Source organism: Mustela nivalis, assembly GCF_964662115.1.
Source record: "Mustela nivalis genome assembly, chromosome: 15".
NCBI lineage: Eukaryota > Metazoa > Chordata > Mammalia > Carnivora > Mustelidae > Mustela > Mustela nivalis.
The window spans coordinates 59,713,988-59,733,479 of NC_139034.1; the positions used below are offsets into that span (position 1 = coordinate 59,713,988).

Consider the following 19,492-nt stretch of genomic DNA (forward strand, 5'->3'; position numbering starts at 1 on the left):
TTGCATCAAAATAAAAAATCAAGACTGCTTAATTAAAACCTTGACACCATCAACCTCTTTAATTACGTGTTAAAGAGACAGGCATCCTGGGGATACCAAGTTAAAATCTGTGTACATTCTGGTCCTCTCTGGTGTGTGTACATGAGTAGCTCACAGAAGGGGAGACAAAAAAAGATGCTTTAATAGAAAGGAAAAGAAATTGTTTAAAATTTCTCTGGACAGGAGTCATTTCATACTTTTTAAAACAGTTGTGAAGAGGGCAAATTTGTCTTTTCAGAAGAAGAATGAAGAAAAGAAATTTAGGGCAGAATGTGTCATCTCTATTCTATGTTTAAATTGCAGCGAACACTTACTTTTTAAACACTAATGTTTTATTTGATAACTGTGACTTAGAAGACACAGTTCTAAGACTTGACTACTGGTTGCTTGGCTGTATTCTGTAGACCGTAGTGAGTAAATGGAGGAGGTGTGGGCTGTTTATTTCACTGCTTCTCTAGAGTATAACATTTTGTAGTGAAATGACTGCTTTTCTTTACATCTGAATTCTTGCTGTCTTCACTATTATGTGTCTCTTCCCAATTTCTTTTGCTAATGGGGAAGCCCGCAGCTCTTTGTTCTCATTGTGTCTGTTGTCTCCCTTTCTTTGTGTTGCAGGGTTCCTGCTACCCGCATCTGCCACTGAGCATGCGGAAAAATCCTTCAATAGATTCTTTACTTAGGACTTTCAGGAGTATTACTCCACTTCTCCAGGTTTTAGTAGTCACCAGGATATCCAAAAGATAGGCCGAAACTTGGAAAGGTGATACAGGTGGTTCAGTGGTGGTCTAGCAATCGGGAACTCCAGACTGAAAGGGTCTGAGTAGTTATCACACATACTTCTCCAATTTATGGAAGCCCTCACCACGCAAGTTAAACGCAGATCACCCACCCTACAGGCAGAAGCCACAGATACTGATTGATAACTGAGAAGACAAGTGTTTCAGAGCAGGAGGGCACAGAGCCAAATCTAAAACCAATGATAAAATGTGCATGCAGTTACAGAGCGATGTGGAACATTGGCACAATGATCAGTATGCAAAGTCCTGGAGCAGGAACTCTTACTAGATGGCCTATCATCTGAGGATGAGAACCAGTTGTGTGGACTTTTCTCATAATAAAATCTCAGACTTTTTCCCGATCGTGTTAAACACTTGCAATGCTAGGTCAATACTGATTGATGGAAACGGAATTCCATTCTTCTGCCTAAAAGCTTCCCCGCTCCCCTCTCCCGGGCAGATTTGCCAGTGGTTTCCAAAAGATAGAAAAAGAGCGGCCTTGCAGGTGAGTTTAGGGATATGGGAAAGAGTCCGAAGGTTTTCTTTTTCTCATTTCTTTTGTTCTCCGTCCCCTTCCACCCCGTAAGTGTGACCTAACAGCTTGTCAATTATTAAAGAGATGGAGCGCTATACAATTTTACTCAGGTTTCGCCTGTAATGATTTTTGCTTGTTTTTTTTTTTTTAATATTTTATTTATTTGAGAGACAGAGTGAGCGAGAGAGAGAGCACGCACAAACAGGGGAAGAGGCAGAGGGAGAGGGAGAAGCGGACTCCCTGTTGAGCAGGGAGCCCAACATGGGGCTCGATCCCAGGACCCTGGGATAATGACCTGAGCCTAAGGCAGACACTTAACTGACTGAGCCACCCAGGTGCCCCGATTTTTGCTTGTTTTGTTCAATGCTCGATGGCCAGCTCTTAGAATCGTGTCCGAAACAGTTAAGTGCTCAAATATCTTTTGTCTGATAAACGTAAGAATATACATAGTACGGAAAATGCTCTAGCATTATTATGACAAACATCGGTGGTAACAGAATAATTTGAATTCGACTCTTTTAGAATAAACTAAACACCTGGCTCTTCAGCAGCGGGCCACTCTCAGGATTTCTTCTTTCTCCTTGCGCTCCTCTCCCACCATTTTGTCTCTGGGTTACCAATTAGTGGATGAATAGCATGGTCTCCAAGTCTTTCTGTTCCACTTTCTCACTTCCCAGCCCTTAGGATAACGGTCCCCGGCCCTCTGGTGCCTCAGCCAGTGGCTAGTGGCTAAGGTCATTGAGCACAAGCTCCTCGACCGTCGCAAACGAGAGGGCGCGGCGTGCACTCCTCCAGGGCAGACACCTGCAGCGGCTTTTTTGGAACAGGCTCAGAGATCCGCACAGTTCGCTCTCCCCGCAGCTGCGGAAGCGCCTGAGGCGGGAAAGTTCGGACCAGGTCCAATCAGGCACCTAGGGCTAGGTAGCGCGGGCGGCGGCCCCAGGACCCCAGCCTCCGCTGCCTGCCCCGCCCTCCCGAGTTCCTCTTTCCCCCGCGGCAGGTCCTCCACCGGCCCCGCCCCCCGGCATCGCCCCGCCCCGCCCCGGGGCCGCGGCTAAAACCCGGAGCCGCCGCGGCGCCCAGGGGACTGGAGGGACGCTCTGAGCATGTGCAGAGCTGTTTGGCGGCGGCTGCCTCGGCCGGAGGCTGGGGCCCGGTGCTGATGCGAACAGCCGGCTCGGCCTCTGTCCCAGCGTGGTGGGCGCCCCGGGCCCGGGTGGCAGGGAAGGAGCCATAGTCTCTCCGCGGCTCGAGGAGCGGGGCGCGGCGGCGCGCACCACCCCGGCGGCCGCGGCGCCTTCGGGGCCCACGATGATGGCGGAGCAGGTGAAATGCGCCTCGGCGGGGGGCGGCTCCGGAGCGGGCTCCGGGCCGGTGGTGAACGCGGAGCTGGAGGTGAAGAAGCTGCAGGAGCTAGTGCGCAAGCTGGAGAAGCAGAACGAGCAGCTGCGGAGCCGGGCGGCCAGCGCGGCCGCCGCCCCGCACCTGCTGCTGCTGCCGCCGCCGCCGCCCGCCGCGCCGCCCCCCGCCGGGGCCTGCAGCCCGTTGGGTCCGCGGAGCCCCCCGGCCGCCGCCGCCGCCGCCGCCTCGGGGGCTCTGGGGCTCGGGTTGGCGTTGGGCGCCGGCGGCGGCGGCAGCGGCGGCTCCAGCCCCGCGTTCTCGGGGACCTACTGCCTGCCCAGCCCGGCGCCCTCCCTGCTCTGCAGCCTGGCGCAGCCCCCCGAGGCGCCCTTCGTCTACTTCAAGCCGGCGGCGGGCTTCTTCGGCGCGGGCGGCGGCGGGCCGGAGCCGGGGGGCGCGGGGACGCCGCCGGGGGGAGCCGCCGCGCCGCCCTCGCCGCCCCCCACGCTGCTGGACGAGGTGGAGCCGCTGGACCTGGAGAGCGTAGCCGCCTGGCGGGACGAGGACGACTACACCTGGTATTGCCGGGCTCCGCTCCTTCCCCCGGAACCCCGGCCTCGGAGGCCCCGGGACGGCGGGGGAGGGCGTGGGCCGGGGAGGAGAGGGGGACCTCGTCCTTGCCCCCGGACCTGGTGGCCTGGCAGGTGCCCAACTGGGCGAGGAGCGGAGGCTTTTCACGGGGGCGGAAACCTGTTTCTCGTAGCTCCGGCTGAGCCAGCTGGGGATGAATGGGTCCCCTGCATCTCCCTGTCTTCTGCTCTGCGCGGATGACTCGGTCCCCAGCTCCCTGTTAGCATTAACTAAAAAAATCCGTGCCATCTTTTTGTCACTCAGTCCTGCCCCCCCCCCCCAGTCATTTTTGGGAGTAGCGGGGGATGGGTAGGGGTTGGCCTCAGTCTGCGACTGTTCGTGGTCTTTCCTTCCAAACGAACGCTGGGCAGGATTTGCGAGCTCTGCGGGCTCGTCCCGTGGCGTCCCGAGCCGCCCAGGGACGGATCGATCTCTCCTTAGAGAGTCGTGCTTGCAGCTGGACTTGTGCAGTCGCGTGTCCTCCTGCGCTGCCTTTTCGTTGATAGCGTCTCGTTTCAAAGGCTGACTTGCTTTTTGAAATAGGCTGCCCTCACGGGCTTTCCTGTCCGTAATGGTGTCAAAAACGAGGGCTTTTTCAGGGAATGGAGTGGCAGCATGAAAGTACGGTTACTTAGAAATCAAGGACCTTTCTTCAATTTTTAAAACTGAACCGTTGATTAAAGAAAAGTGAGAAGCAACTTTTTATTTTATTTATTTATTTATTTTTAGAAACCGTGAGTTGGTTATCAGAAGACTTGTGGTTGGCAGCATCTTTTCATTTGAAATCTGGCTAGCTCTGTTTTCCATCAATGAGTAACTGTGGGGGGGGGGGTCCGATTCCCTTATTTTTCATGCTGCTTTCTCATGGGGTTAGTCCTTTCATGACTGACTTCTGGTTGGTTCCTTTGCTTTCCTCCATCAGGAGAGGTAGTGGGACATGGTAAGATGAGTTGAAGCCTCAGAGGAGGTCAGACTTAAGTTCCTGCAGGGAAAATGAACAGCCTTCACCTTTCCGGAGCTGCGGCATGAAGCACAGTTGTCCTTTTACTTTGGGTCCTTCTACTTCTGACCCTTCCTGGTTTTTGCAAGCTGGGTTTTTCCTACTTTCTCTGTGGTCCTGTTGCATGATCCCACAGAGGGAATGAGAATGGAGAACCCTACCGGTTTCCCCGTTGAGACCTGTGGTGTTCCCTTATACTCTCAGAACTCTTGATGGTAACGTGCATTAACTAGTTGGCCTGATTCGGAGAATCAAAATGGATGGAGCTACAATAAAGCATCCTTCTCTTCCTCCACCTCCTCCTCTTCCTCCTCCTTAGTGCTCCACCTGTGGGCAACTGTGCTGGTTGCTCAAGTTGTAAAGATCAGAACAACTCACCACTCTGCGTAGCTTTGAGCCATTCTTTAGAAATGACACCTTTGTGTTTGTGGAGCCCAGGCTGTATTGTAAACAGTTTCATCCTGAGCATGGTACTAGAAAGTGCTCTCATGGCGGTTCTTGGGTTATGATCACTATAAGCCCTTATGCTACTTCCAAATTATATTATCTTGATTTAGGGCCCACTTGGCCTTTTCTGGAGATACGTGAATGGTAGAAGGCAACTTATTTGTATTTTTGATGGGCATCAATCTTATCCATTAAAAATGTTAGCATTTTAAAGCCTGTGATATAGTTATGATTTTATAAGTGTATTCAATTGGGTTGGTATATACATAGCTAATAGAATTATAATTTTTTTTCCATTGAATGGACTTCTACCTATTTATTTATCATCCAGCTACTGCTAGAATTTTGATATGCAGGCTTTTCATAGTTTAATTTTTGTCAAAATAGTATTGGAATAACTTTGGGGGAAAAATGATCTGCTTAATGGAATTACTCTGTTAGCACTTGAGATGGTTTGAAGTGGTTGTAAAATATAGCAGGTTCTACTAATTTCACTCATCAAATATTCAGGGGAGTACATGAATCAATGTTCCGACACTTTATGGATGTTTCCACAGACAAGCGGCACACTGTTTTACAGCATGTCTTTCTCAGAAGAAATTTAGGACTAGAATCCCATGTGGAAAAACGGAGGGATAATTACTCTTTGGTGGAATGTAATTAAAACATTTTTAAGGTCACCTGATTTACAGAAAACTTTCTGTCCTGACACCTTACACATTAAAATATTTTTGTTTTACATTATCTTGGCCTATTGATGAACAAATAGCAGGCCTCATTCTCCAAGTTGAACCTACTTGTTAATGCTGATGACGTTCTTGATCGCTGTAAACTGTGTACGTCCCTGTCCTGTAGTCTCACAAACAGGGTGTTTTTCATTTGGATTGCCTCATATGTTTGCAGGGAGACAGCTTACCTTTATTTCGCCTGTTAGGAAACCACTGTAGTGGATAATAAGTACCTGATTATTCTAAAAATACTTAAATAGTTTTACATTTTCACCGTGGAAGAAAAAAGCCCTCACAGATGTGAGTATGAAGTCATAGGAGTCTTTCCTCTTGTCCTGAATTCATTACCATGATTCAGAGTTTAACTGTTAACATTCTGCAGAGCCTTCAAGATACAAACATAATTATCCAAATCCTTAAATGCACATCAGTTTTGTTTAAACTGCCTTTCACTGAACCTATCTTGGACATCTTTGTCTCCCTGTAACAGTTGCATCATTGTTAAAGTAACCATATTTATTAAGGACCCATGTACTGTTGACTGTCTCCCCTATAATTTTTCATGCATTTTTATCATGGTTTCATCCTGATGACTTAAAATTGATATTTGATTATTTAGAACAGTATTTCTCGCAAGATGTCTTATCTTCAGGAAAGAAAGTTCACAGATGTAGATTAATCTTTGAATATTTTAGAAGTTCTTTCATGCAAGTCCCATTTTTTTCTAATAAAACCGTGTAACTCTTCACCTTTTATTAACAACCCCGACAATACTTGGCTCAAGAATTATGTGTAGGAGGAAAACCGTTAGTTGTAGAATCAGTATTTGCTTGATGATAGTTCATTAGTTAATGAATGATCAATCAAGTCTCTTAGGTCTTTTTTTCCAAACAATTATTTAACCTACATGTATCTTCTGTTTATAAAAAACCAAAACTTTGTGAGAAGTATAGTGTGTTCTCCTTTTCATTTTGATGAAAATCTTTGAAATAAAACAGTTGTCTCATTTCTTCAAATATTTATCTCAGTTGAATTTAAATTATTTTTTCTTTAATCTTAGCATAGGGCTGCTAGAAGTAAATGTCTCAGGAAATTGGATTGTGGTTCCAGGACCTTAATTTTTTTTTTTTAAAGACTTATTTATTTTAGAGAGAGGGAAAGCACATGAGCAGGGAGAAGGGTAGAGGGAGAATCTCAAGCAGACCCCCTGCTAAGCACAGAGCCCCACGCTGGGCTTGATCCCACAACCCTGAGGTCATGACCTGAGCCAAAATCAAGAGTCAGATGCTTAACTGACTGAGCTACCCAGGCGCCCCCTAGAACCTTTAATTCTTAAGTCCAGTTGTTATAGTCCCATAGTAAACTTCACGTCCTGCTACATGGGCTCTTCAGGGATGGCTACTAATTTGACAACCTTAGCTCTCCAGGAAACCATAGGCTAGAAAGCGGGGGGTTCTGAATTTCAGGAGCAAATTAAGCTCCAAGGATGGTGACTTTGATACATACTTGGAACATATGCCTGGATGATTTGCCAGTGTGTATGGAAGGATGTTTTCAAAATCACTGTCCCATGTCACCAAGCTGAGAAGCAGCAGGGTATCAGGAAAAGAGAGCAGATTGGTGTGAAGTGGCCAGAGGAGCAGTAAGTTGTTAACTTCACTCTAGACCTTTCCATGACCTATTTCAGCTCCCCTATTTCCTGACTGAGGGACTGAAGTGTGCGATGAATCGACTTTAAAAGCTCCTCCAGTTATTTACTGAAAGGTTAAAACCACAGTTCAGATGGTTGAGACTGATTCCGAAGTGTGTACAGCACGGCTGTTCTTCCCGAGCTTGGTTATGAACGTCAGCGTGTCATAAGGTCAGTTTAGTGGCTTGACCAGCATTTCTTCTTTAAAAAATGAAGAGCAGTAGAATATAAAATCAGAAGGCAGCATATCTTGTGATACAAATTTGTATCGATTGAACTTGTTTCAGTTTTACATGTGTGTGCCCTGGGCCGAAATAGTAAATATATTTGTGCGTTAAGGTCACAGTCAGAAAAACTCCATTTTATACCATCTGAAAGCAAAATGGTGTTGAAGAAAGCAGGTGGAGAAGCCCAGCTCTCTGAAGAGAGAGGGTAGCACCGGGGAAAGTCAAGTCTTGCGTAGCTCAGTCAGGGAGAGAAGTCTATATTCAGAAAATGTCAAGATAATGATATGCCAGCTAACAGAAAATACAGTCCTGTAGGGCCTTTATTTTAGTGGAATAGCAATTAGAAGAATATTGAAACTTATGTAAAAGGGACGTGGCAGAGATTTTAAACTTACCCAATGGAAAGGACAGTAGAAAAGTCATGATTATAAAGGGGAAAGAGTGCTATGTACAAATTAAGGAAAATTTAATGAATGAGCTATTCATCTTTCGAGTGTAACACCACGACCCTCGACAGCTGGCTGAAATCCTTGCCAATTCTCCATCAAAGCTGCTGAACACCTTGTACTGTACATATGGCACAGCTAAATGAGACCACCTGAACTGGTCTTTTTTTTTTTTTTCCCCCATAATTGATTTTCAGTGAAAAGACCAGAGGGTGCTTCACTTTCTGACAATGCTAATTGAAAACCACAGTGTTTTCTAGAGGCAAACGGAGTGGAGTGAAGTATGTGCTGAGGTCTTTGAAACCCTGCTGTGAGACACCAAAATAGAATCCAGCTCTAACTGTGGAGGGACAGTGGTAGAGTCTGCTGTAGGACAATTCCGTAACTCCCATTTGGGCTTCATGTGTCCTTTTAATAGCTTAGTGGTTGTGAATTTGCTTTGCGATGGCTGCCGAGTGTGGCTCTAGTGGGCGCTGGTGAATCAGATGCTTCAGTTCCCCCGAAGATTGATTGATTGCCTATCAGTGCTGATGCTTCAGCTTTCCTTAAAATAGGACTTGTGATGCTTGAAAGCTCTTAAATTACACGTCTGAAAATTGCCATATATTCCTTCTCAGTGTCAGGCATGTAAAACATATGCATATGTTTTGCCGTATCATTTGTTTTTGTTGTTATCAGAAGGATGACTTTAGAATCAAACATTTACCTGAGAATAACTGATTTTTTTTTTTTTTTCTAGATAGTTGTAATAGTCCTTTGAAGCACTCAGGTGATTATTCTGATGGCAGGTTTGATGTTGTTCCTGTCCTCCCTGTGTTAGCATGGGAGTGAAGTTAAGTGAGGGCATCCAGAATGTGAAATGTACGGAGATTCTATGAGAAAGCTAATTGTTTCTAGTCACATGCCTTTGGAAGGTCTTGATGCAAAGTTAAAGAAAATTAGAGTGTGACGTTTTCAAAGATAGCTTTCCTAATATTTGAAGAATTCTCAAGTTTTAGGTGAGGGTTTTTCTTGTCTCTTGCTAGATTCTAATATAGTTTCATCAGTGGAACTAGAGAAATTGAAAGAGCAGTTTATAAGTCACTAGGAGGTATGTGGCATTAATGATGGCAAAATGGAATATTGTAATGACAACAAATAAGGTGGTTTTTATGACTTTTTGGAAGATTGGAGCTATTTGGGGCGAATACAGGTTTTACCCTGCTTATCTACTTTTGGTGTTATGTCACACTCAAGGAGTTTGTAGCTCTGTGATCTCCATCTTCCTGTTTCTTTAGGTCCAGCTCTCGGCCTCCCCATAGAAATAGTAGGCTCAGAGCTATCCTGGGTGCGTTGTTTGGAGACTGACTCTGAAAATGATCCATTGTCTTCACGCTTTGCACAGTGCTTCTAAAGTTTTATCAAAGTAATGCAATAAGCAGAATGTAAATAGCGAGGCTTTTTACAGAAAGCAGGAGCCCTCTATCATTCGGACCTCTGAGTCCTCTGCACAGGCATCACTTGATTCTCATATGGTTGTTTCTTTTGCTCTTTATTTCTGAGCAGTCGTTTGTACTATATGATCTTAGACGTCTGTAGACTTGTTTTGGAAGATGAAGACTAAGCTCTCTTCTCCTCACCCCCACTCCACAATGTCATCTTTCCCTTCTCATAATGGTTTTCATTATTTTTGTGTTAAATGCTATATAACACTTGTATTATGACTATAGTGGTTATTAACTGAGCCCTGTTAATTATATGTTATTTTCCTCTCATCCCTTTTTTCCTCCAAGAGTTACTAATGACCTCTCTTTCCCCCCTTCAATTTCTTTAATCCCTATTACGAATTACTTTTTCAAATACTCTCCTGGAGCCATAAATTCCTTGATAAGGTCATGCATACTTGACAGTCTTTTAAGTCTGTTTTTACCAATTTACTTTGTAATGCCATCCCTTCTGGACCTTTTAAGCCCATTGCTCTGGTCTTTACTGTTTACTTCTTAGGCTGCATGCACAGTGCTGTGTTAATGGGAATTTCTTAGGTTTCTTGCTTATGTAGGACCTCCCATTTTTAAAATTCTTTGTCTTCATATATTTTGTTTAATCTAGTGGGGGCGGGCACAGCCTCCAGTTGTTTTCTGAGAAAGGGCATTATTATGAGAAGGATAATGTGAAATTCTGCTTCTTTAAAAATGTCTTTATTCTAGCCTCATGAAAGATTCATAGTTGGGCTGGGTATAATAAGCCTAAGTCACTTTCTCTTATGTTTGAAGGCATTGTTTCATTTTGTTCTAATTTTTATTAGGTTTTAGATATTGAAGTGTCCTGTGGTTTGGATATCTAATCCTTGACTTCTTTTTTAGTGTTTTTTTATCCCTAGTTTTTTTAAAATGCCATGTTGTATCTTGGTATGGGCCTCTCTTATTTGTGGTACTGGACATTTATGGGTGTTCTCACTCGAGAATTCAATGGCCTGCCTTCAGTTCTCAAAATTTTCTGTCCCCCCCCCTTTTAAAATAATCTTCTCTCCATGTGTGTGCATATATATATGTTTGTGTTTTAGAACTTGCAATAATCAGATGTAGGCCCACCTGATGCAGTCATTTAATTTTTTTTGTTTGTCTTCTTTCATTGTAAATCTGTGTCTTTGTTTTGCATCTGGGAGACTGCTTCAACTTGATCTTTCAAACTCACTTACTGAATTTTTTGTATATGCTAAAAGTTTTATTTTCCAAGAATGAAGAATCTTTCTTTTTTTAATATCTTATTATTATTATTATTATTTGTGAATGTAACTTTTTCTCTCAGTTGATACCAGTTATGGTTATCTCAGATTTTTCATCAGTTCTCTCTGTTGTTTTCTCAGTTCTTCTTTCCCTCTACTTTTGGTCTCAGCTTTCAATTTAAAAGGAATGTTCTAAGTTTCTGGTGTCACTGATTATTTGCATCAAAGAGGGGGGCGTTGAAGTTGATCTAAAGCTCTGTGTGGGTGGAGCTCTTCAACAAGGGTTTGGGTGGGTAGCCAGTTCAACTTTCAGGATGCCTCGGTCTTTTCTTGGGTTCATCTGTCTCTGGACCCAAGTTTCTGTACTCCTGGGAAATAAAAGAGTAACACAAGACAGGTCTAGGAATAGTAAAGGGAAAATGGGACTAAAGTTTGAGCCAGTCGACATGGAGGTGTTCATTTCACCTCTCTGTTTCAGTAAAGTACTTCATCCCTCCTTCAGCTGAATTTGTGCCTGAAGTCAGAGCTTCTGGGCCATCCTCTGGTCTTGGGTCATGGTGGGGAAGAGGTGGTGGGGGCAAGTGCTGCTTTTGAATATGCTATGAGTCTGTGTGGTCCAATGAAGGAACTATAGTGCATAGACCCTAACAGATAAAGGAAATTTTCGGAGTTCCCCTATAAGCAAAAACAACAAAACAAAACCCCACAGAAAACTACCAGAAAAAAATCCAACTCGTGGGAGTACCTAAAATCCTTACCTTCTATTACAAAGGTAAGAGCAGTTCTTATGATGCTAGAGGTAATGAGCAGAACAGTGCTTCACCCAGTGGCTTCTTGGGGCATTGAGAGGGGTTTGAGAACAAGCAGAGACTCCGGCAGTGGAATGAATTTGTGTGTATATAAAACAGTAGGGATAACTTATTAAAGAAGTCTAAAGATAAGTTCCATTCTCTCTCTCTTAAAAAAAAAAAAAAAAAAAAAAAAAAAGCTAAGTAAATAAGAAAAAGGCACCTGGGGGCACAGTCAGTTAAGCATCCAACTCTTGATTGCGGCTCAGGTTCTGAGATTGAGCCCTGTGTTAGGCTCCGCACTGGGCATGGAGCCTGCTTAAGATTCTCTCTCCCCCTGCAATCTCTCTCTCCCTCACCTCTAAAAAAAAAATAAATAAAAAAAAATAAAAAAAAAAATAAAGTTCCATAGTTGACTAGTTTAGTGGCCCATTTATGTCAGGGCTGTGGCACCTACTCGTTGTTTCACCTGAATTCCATTCACCTGGAAAGGCTGCTCAAGTCTCGACACAGAAGGACAGAAAATAATTGCTTTTGTAAGATCTTTTTTTAAAACTTTATTGAGGTATAAGTGAAGTGTAAGCTGCATATATTAAAATGTACTATTTGATAGGTTTTGGCATACATATATATCCCCATAAAACCATCACTAGAGTCAAGAGAGTGAACCCTATCTTAATGCTCCAAGTTTTCTCGTGGCCCTCTGCATTTCCTCTCTCCTGCTCCCACTTACTTCCCACCAAGGCACCCAGCCACTGGTCTGCTCTCCCGTCAGTCTAGATTAGTCTGCGCTTTCTATACTTTCATATCTATGAAATTATATAGTATGTGCTGTTTTTTCATTTGTTTTTGGTCTGGCTGCTTAGGATTGAGAGTTATTTTAAAATTCTTCTGTGTTACATGAAACAATAGTTCATTTCTTTTTATTGGGAGAACTATTAGATTATACGCATGGAACAATTTTTTTTTTTTTTTTTATCCATTCATCTTTTAATGAACGCTTGGGCTGTTTTCAAGTTTTGGCTATTACAAATAAGTCTTTGTGTGGACACATGCATTCATATCTTTTGGATAAATACTTAATGGCTCTTGAGAGGCTGGAACAGGAATAGGTGTATGTTAACTTTTTAGGAAGCTGCCAAAATCTTTCCCAAAGTGGTTAGGCTGTTTCCTATTTCTGCCAGCACCGTATGAGAATTTCATTTGTGCATGTCATGCTTGCTGTGGTCAGGCTTTTTAATTTTAGCCATTCTAATAGGTGCATAGTAATACTTCAGAGTGATTCTACTTTGCATTTACCTCATGACAAATGATGAGCATATTTTCTATATGCTGTTCATTCATAAATTTTCTTTGTTGAAATGTCTGTTTTAATTTTTTGTCCACCTTTAAAAATTGGGTTTATTATTGAGTACGCAGAGTTTTTGCATCTGTCTACATACAAATTTTTTTTTTTTAATCATATGTGATTTGCAAATATTTTTACCCACTCTGGTTTATCATTTATGCTTCTGTTAGTGTCTTTCAACGAGCAAAGTTGTAATTTTAGTTTTAGTGAAGTCGAATTGATAAAAAATTTTTTTCTTTAATGGATCATATTTTTCCATGTAAGAAATTCTATGTAAGAAATATTTGCCAACCCAAGGACACAAAGACTTTTCTTATGGTTTCTTTTAAAAATTTTATAGCTCCAGGTTTGACGTTTTTATATCTCTGTTTTGCGTTAACTTCGGGTATTGTGTAATGTATGGCTCAAAATTTATTTTTTGTATATAGAATTAAATGCAGTCATTTAATTCATATATTAATTCCTGTCCTCCCCATGTTAGCATGGGAGGCCAGGCATTGAGCACTCCCATGTGGTGCTTTGGGAGTGCCGTAGTGGAATGGAGTGGTTGTGACATTTGTTTCAGCATGATTTGCTCAAAAGGCTATCCTTTCTTCATTGAATTGTCTTTATACTTCACCAAGAATCAGTTTTCCGTACGTGTGCAGTTCTGGACCGTCTTGTTTCCCCATTGATCTGTTGTCTTCACTGTCCTCAACTGTCTTCACTGCTATAGGTTTGTAATGTGTCCCACTCACCGGTAGCTCTCCAACTTCACTCTTTTTTTCCAATGTTGTTTCGACTGTTCTAGGGTCTTTGCATTTCCATATGAATCTCAGAATCAGCTTTCAAATTTCTTCAAGAAGTTTACTGAACTTTTGGGATTTTATTAAATGGATACATTTAAGGATAACTGACATCTTAATATTTAGTCTTCTGATCTGTGAACATGGTCTGTCTTCCCATTTATATCTTTAATTTCTCTCAGAGTGTTTTGTAGTTTTTAGCACATGGGGCTTGACATCCTTTATCAGATTTATCCTTAGGCATCTTATGGTTTTGGTGTAAATGGGAAGTGAATTTTCAACAATACTGATTGTCCCTAGCATAGACATGCAGTTAACTGTAGTATGTTCATCTGGTATGCTAGAGTCTTTTTTCCTAAACTCCATCGTTAGTTCGAGTATCTTTTTTGTAGGTTCCTCAGATTTTTTGCAGAGATGATCACGTCATCTCTGAATAAAGATAGATTGACTACTTATTTCCAGTCTAAATGTTTTAATTTATTGTGTGATTGTACTAGCTAGAACTTCTAGTCCTTGTTTCGTTCCTGATGTTAGGGGAAGAACATTCAGCCTTTCACTGTTAAAAATGCTGTTTCTGTACATACCTTTAATCAGAAAGTGTTTCCTTCTTAATTTGCTGAGAGTTTTGTTTTGTTTGTGTGTTTGAATCAGGGATGGGTGTCAGATGCTTTTTTGTTTTTGAGATTATCGTGCCTTTTCTATGGTAAGCTACACTGACTGAATGTTAAACCAACCTTTCATTCCTGGGATAAACCCCACTTCCTAACAATGAAGTATCCCTTTTATATGCGGTTGGACTCAATTTGCTAAAATATCCAGATTTTTGCTTCTTTGCTCATGAGGCATATTGGTCTTCAATTTCTTTTCTCTGTGGTATTTGGTAGAATTCAGCAGTGAAACCTTCTGGGCCTAGGCTTTTCATTGTGGGTATTACAACATATGTGCATGTGTTGTAGGCAAGCATATAAATGGGTCTTTTGTGACAGCTTTAAACATGAGAAACTTGCCCATCAGAATATTTCCCATTAGTTTTTAGTGGCTAGAATTGTATCCAGAGCTTGTGCCCAAGCCAGTGATGGGGCAAACAGGAATGCCGCAGTGATTCAGATTGGCTTAGCCATCTGAGATTGGCAAGCCATCTTAGCCATCCAGCCATTGGTGCGTACATCTCCAGGTGAGGTCTCCAGACAGCAGTACGAGCATCACCTGGAAACTTGTCAGACAGTCACGTTCTTTGACCACAGTCCAAACCTTCTGAATCAGGTAGATTAGACCTGCCTGCAGTCGAGTGTTAGCAATTTGTGTTTTAACAGCCCACTAAGAGATTTCGATGCACCAGAGGTTGAGAACAGCTGACTTAGGCTAGCTTGAACTTGGGGAATTAGAGTGAGCTACGTGACACTGGACTCTTCAGGGGTCTCTTAGCGAGGGGGGGGGGGACTGTGGTGGTGGAAAGGATGGATTTACATAGGTGGGTGTTAATCTTGTCATAGGAGACTGAGTTGTGCCCAGGAATAAGAATTTTCAACTAATCCATATACTCCTGATGAAAGGAGGCACCATGGTCCACGGAGGAACTCCTGAATGGATGAAACGGTGTTTCAGAATCTGCACCTGTAACAGGAGTTAGCAGACTGTATCTTGGGGCAAGTTGGCCCTGCTGCATGGTTTGTATGGTTGGTCAGCTAGACATTTTTAAATGACTGAAAAAAAAAAAAAGGCAAAAGACTACTATTTTATGACTTTGAAAATTATGGGAAGTTCAAGTTTCAGTGTCTCTAAATGGTTTATAGGAACACAGCCTACTGTTCACCTTGCGTACCCTCTGTGGTGCTTTGGGGCTGCCATAGTGGAATTGAGTGGTTGTGACAGAGACTGTGTCCCATGAAGTCCAAGTACATACTGGCTGCCCCTTTACAGAAAAAGTTTGCCAACCTCTGATCTGTAAGGATAATTTTACTGAATACTACCATTCCCCAACCGTCTTGGGTAACTGAGAAATTATTTTGACAGGTGGGGGTCCTGACTACGGTGGCATGAGTGTGAATAGTGCAGTATGGGATTTCAAGAACATGTACTCGTTAGAATTATGGTAACTTTGTTTAAAGGAGTGTTACTTTAGACTTTAGTGTGATTTATAATTATAATCCAGCTTCGTAAATAAGTTAATTACGAGAAGCAGTGATTATAATTCTTTCTCTTCCTTTTTTAAGTCAGCTAAAAAGATGAACTTTTTTTGTATAACCCTGTGACTGAAAATATGCTATAGTTTACCTCAGCACCATATGTCAGAGAGAAAATCTTTAACTTAAAGTGCCTCATGGTGGTTATTTTGAATTCTGTGTAATGTTATAGATGATGAAAGCAAATTTTTCCTAAAACGTATCTTTGAAAGCTGTTTGGCTTTTGTAAGAAAGAAGCACATACCAAGTTTAGTACAGATTTGAGACAGGGTGGGGGCAGATACCTGATTATTTAAGGGTTGAGAGAATCAATGGACTTTCACTAATTTTTAGACTTTTTTTTTTTAAAGTACATAAAATTTGCCTAGTTTGTCATGTCATGTTTACATATTAGCCCGGTTCACTTAACATTCTGCTATCAAAGAAAGAGATGAAAGTGTTCATTTCTACAATGAGGTAGTCAGGTCATCATGGTATCCATTCAGAACATCATGGCGTCCGTTCCAGGCTAGTTGAGTAGCAAGAGCCTCCGATCTCAGACTCTGAGACATAGTTTCTCATAGTGTTTTGAAGTCCTCCTTCCCACCAAGCTACAGAAAGCATTACATTTTATTTGGGGGTATTTGCCTGTTAAAAAATAATTTTGGTATTTGAAGTAATCCAATGTGAGTTTTGTGTTAGTAGAAACTGTGAAATACATGTTGTTTTCCCTAGAAGGGAGGTCATGTCCATATACCTATATAATACCTATAATGTAGATTTCTTTTTTTAAGGTTATACGTTGGCTCTTCAAAGACATTCACATCATCAGAGAAATCCCTGAGCCCTTTGCAGTGGTGTAGACACGTCCTAGATAACCCGACTCCGGAGATGGAAGCAGCAAGGCGTTCCCTGTGCTTTAGACTGGAGCAAGGTAATTTCGAACCTGTACATCTACGTTCTCAGACTCTTGCCACTGTCAGCTCTGTTAGTCGCTGGTTTTGGAATTGACACTTCAAAGGAAAAGCCTTACCCCAAGGGGCAGCTGTTGCATGCGATTTTTCCACACTCATCCCACATCAGACTTCTCAAGGTAGAATATAGTTTCATGCTTGTTTTTAGCCACATTCTTAGCTTGTTTCAGTTTGTATTGAAAGGTAGGAAGGCATATTATTTTTCTGTGTTTTTTTTTTTTTTTCCTTTCTCTTTGCAAATATACCAATAAGTAAAATGGTTTAGCCTTAAATTTTCTGGGGACAGCAATAGGTGGTGTGGCTGAAATCCAAGATAGAAAATGGAGGTTTCACTGGGACCTGAGTACTGACCTTTATGAGTTCCATACGTATTTAATTGGTTCTATAACTGGAAGTCCTAACCTTTAGAAACTGGGAAATAATCGTCCTATTGTATATGACATTAGTTAACTTAAAGGGCTGAACATAAGTTTAAGGCCAAAAAAAGGGAAAAAAAAGAGAGAGAGAGAGAGTACTGTCGTGGAAGGAAAATTTACAAAGGAATTCTAGTCCTTAGCTTTTGTCATTTTGTATTTAATTAAGACTATGATCACTGAGGATTTTGCTCATCTCTTAACCCCTCGGTATCTTCTTCATTACCTCGGGGACTCTTTCCATTCCACGGATTCCCTGTATCCAAATCACACTTGAGCTTGGAAATGCAGAGTCCTGCCTTTTCCAGATTAAATAATCAGAGTCCCTGGGAGTAGGGCCGAGGGAACCTGCACTGACAAGTTCACCACTGTGATTGTGGCCCACAGTGAAGTTTGCGAACACTACCTGTAAAGCCCTTCAGGGATAATAATGGGTATCGAAATCTGGACATGAGACAGAGTATAATAGGTGACACTTCTTGAGCTCTGAATTCTGTGACCGTCAGTACATTTAGTTCTTGCCATCCTCTTATTCAGTCTAACCACACGCCTGTGAGCTAGGGACACACTCACTTTTAGGGAAGAGACAGGTGAAGTTGAGAGAAGGTCAGATTACTGGGACCAGCGTGATACCCCAGGGACAGAACCGGAAGCTGGGTCTCCCCAACCTTAAAGATTGTCCTTCGTCAGTGGTCTCTGCTGCTTTTTTGGCACAGTCATAAGTAAATATCAGCAGAAATTTGTTTAAAATATTTGGGAAGCATCAAATTAAAGGGCACATTTTATTAATATTTTAACTAAAGCAAAATGAGGGATTTAGTAAGAAGTTGAATGGTGGGGTAGGAGCAAAGGAGTAGCATTAGGGTAAAAATGTTGGAGACACGCTGATCTAAGAGAGCAGCGCTGTGAGGCAGCAGACTCCAACCTTCACTCTGTTCCCGTTTACCCGACTGACCCTGAGCGAACCATTAAATCCCTCTGGACTTTAAGGGCTGTGTAGACTGTCTCTAACATCTCTTGATTCAAGGACTTTTCATATGGACATTTTTATATATGAATTTGCACAATTTTATTTGAATATATAAAATTCAAATGAAATTCAGAACTAGAATCCTTTAGTTCAGGGGTCGACAGATTTTTTTCTGAAAGGGACCTGATAGCAAGTATTTTAGGCTTTGCAGGCCACACATTCTCTACAATCAGTAAAAAGCAGCCATAGAGGCAAACATTAGCAAACAAGGCTGTGTTCCAATAAACCTTTATCTGTGGATACTGAGATTTGAGTTCTCATGATTTTTTTTCCCATGTGTCACAAAATATTTTTAACCATTTAAAAAAGAACAAACCCATAAAAACAATTTTTAGCTGGTAGGTGTTACAGAGCTGGGGGGAGGTTGGATTGGGCCTCCCAGGCCACAGTTTGTGACCTCTGCTTCATTTGCCCACAAGGAAGAGTTATATACAAAGTTGATTTAAAAAATAGAGGCTTTGTTCAATTTAATGTAATTAATTCTTATTGGTGGCTGCTTTTGAGATTTGAGACTAAGTGCCTGATCAGCTAATTTTCTCTTCATTGACGAGGGGCTGAAGCAGAATGGTGAGGTTATGAGGACATGCATTAATGTGTTTATTCATAATGTAATGTATTTCAATTTCATGTAAGAGTTTAAGTAGAGAACTAGCTTTTCAAAACCTACCTTAGTGTTTTCCAAAATTTGTTTTCTACATCTAAATCCTCTCTTGCTGTGATACTAAATGCTTTTGTTCTGAAAATCAGTAATCCGTTCATGAGATAAGAAGTCACTGTCTACAATCCGTTGTTCTTTGGATGAAATTTTTTTTTTTAAATTTAACTTCTATTTTATAGGGAAATTTTTCTATAGCTTAGAAAGTATTAATCTTACGGATATTGTAAGGAAAATAGCAGATTCCTACCCCGGCTCTCGTGCCCATGTGATTACCCAGATGTGGTTACTTAACAAGAGCTATTTGTTGTGGTTTTGCTATTTATCTCTCATGATTCCCATGCCCATGTGGCTGTGGCTTGAGTTGTCAGTTCATTACTTTGGATGTTGAAGGTTTAATTCTTCAAACACTTTTTTCCCCTTACACTTTCTCTCTGCACATCTTCCTTCCCATGTAGCTTTTTACCAATTTGGGGATACATTAATATTGATCACAATACAAACAATCATATCTCAGCCATGCCGAAATTTTTATTGTTCTGTTTCTCTTTTTTGGTCTAACCTTTTATTTTTCCTAGAGTTAATTGTGAAAAGACACTTACTTACTGTTTTTGGTTTTTGTCATTAATTTACCCCCAGACGCTCCAAATGAACTGACCACTGGTATAGTGAGGCAAACAAATCCACCAAGGGTGTTAATTGTTTTATTTCCCTTTTTTTTTTTTTTTTAAAGATTTTATTTATTTATTTGACAGAGATCACAAGTAGGCAGAG

The 19,492-nt window shown here is 41.9% G+C and overlaps 1 protein-coding gene across 2 annotated transcripts in view; it reads left to right on the forward strand.

Moving 5' to 3' along the window:
• The first annotated feature begins 2,545 nt into the window (after positions 1-2,545).
• The window catches only part of SLAIN1 (SLAIN motif family member 1), a 58,708-nt gene continuing 41,761 nt past the window's right edge, over positions 2,546-19,492 (forward strand). For both annotated transcript variants that reach the window (XM_082701624.1, XM_082701625.1), the window contains exons 1-2: positions 2,546-3,269; positions 16,441-16,580. In XM_082701624.1, coding sequence (XP_082557750.1) covers positions 2,662-3,269; positions 16,441-16,580 — 748 coding nt within the window. In that variant the 5' untranslated portion in view covers positions 2,546-2,661. The remainder of the gene's footprint in view (positions 3,270-16,440; positions 16,581-19,492) is intronic.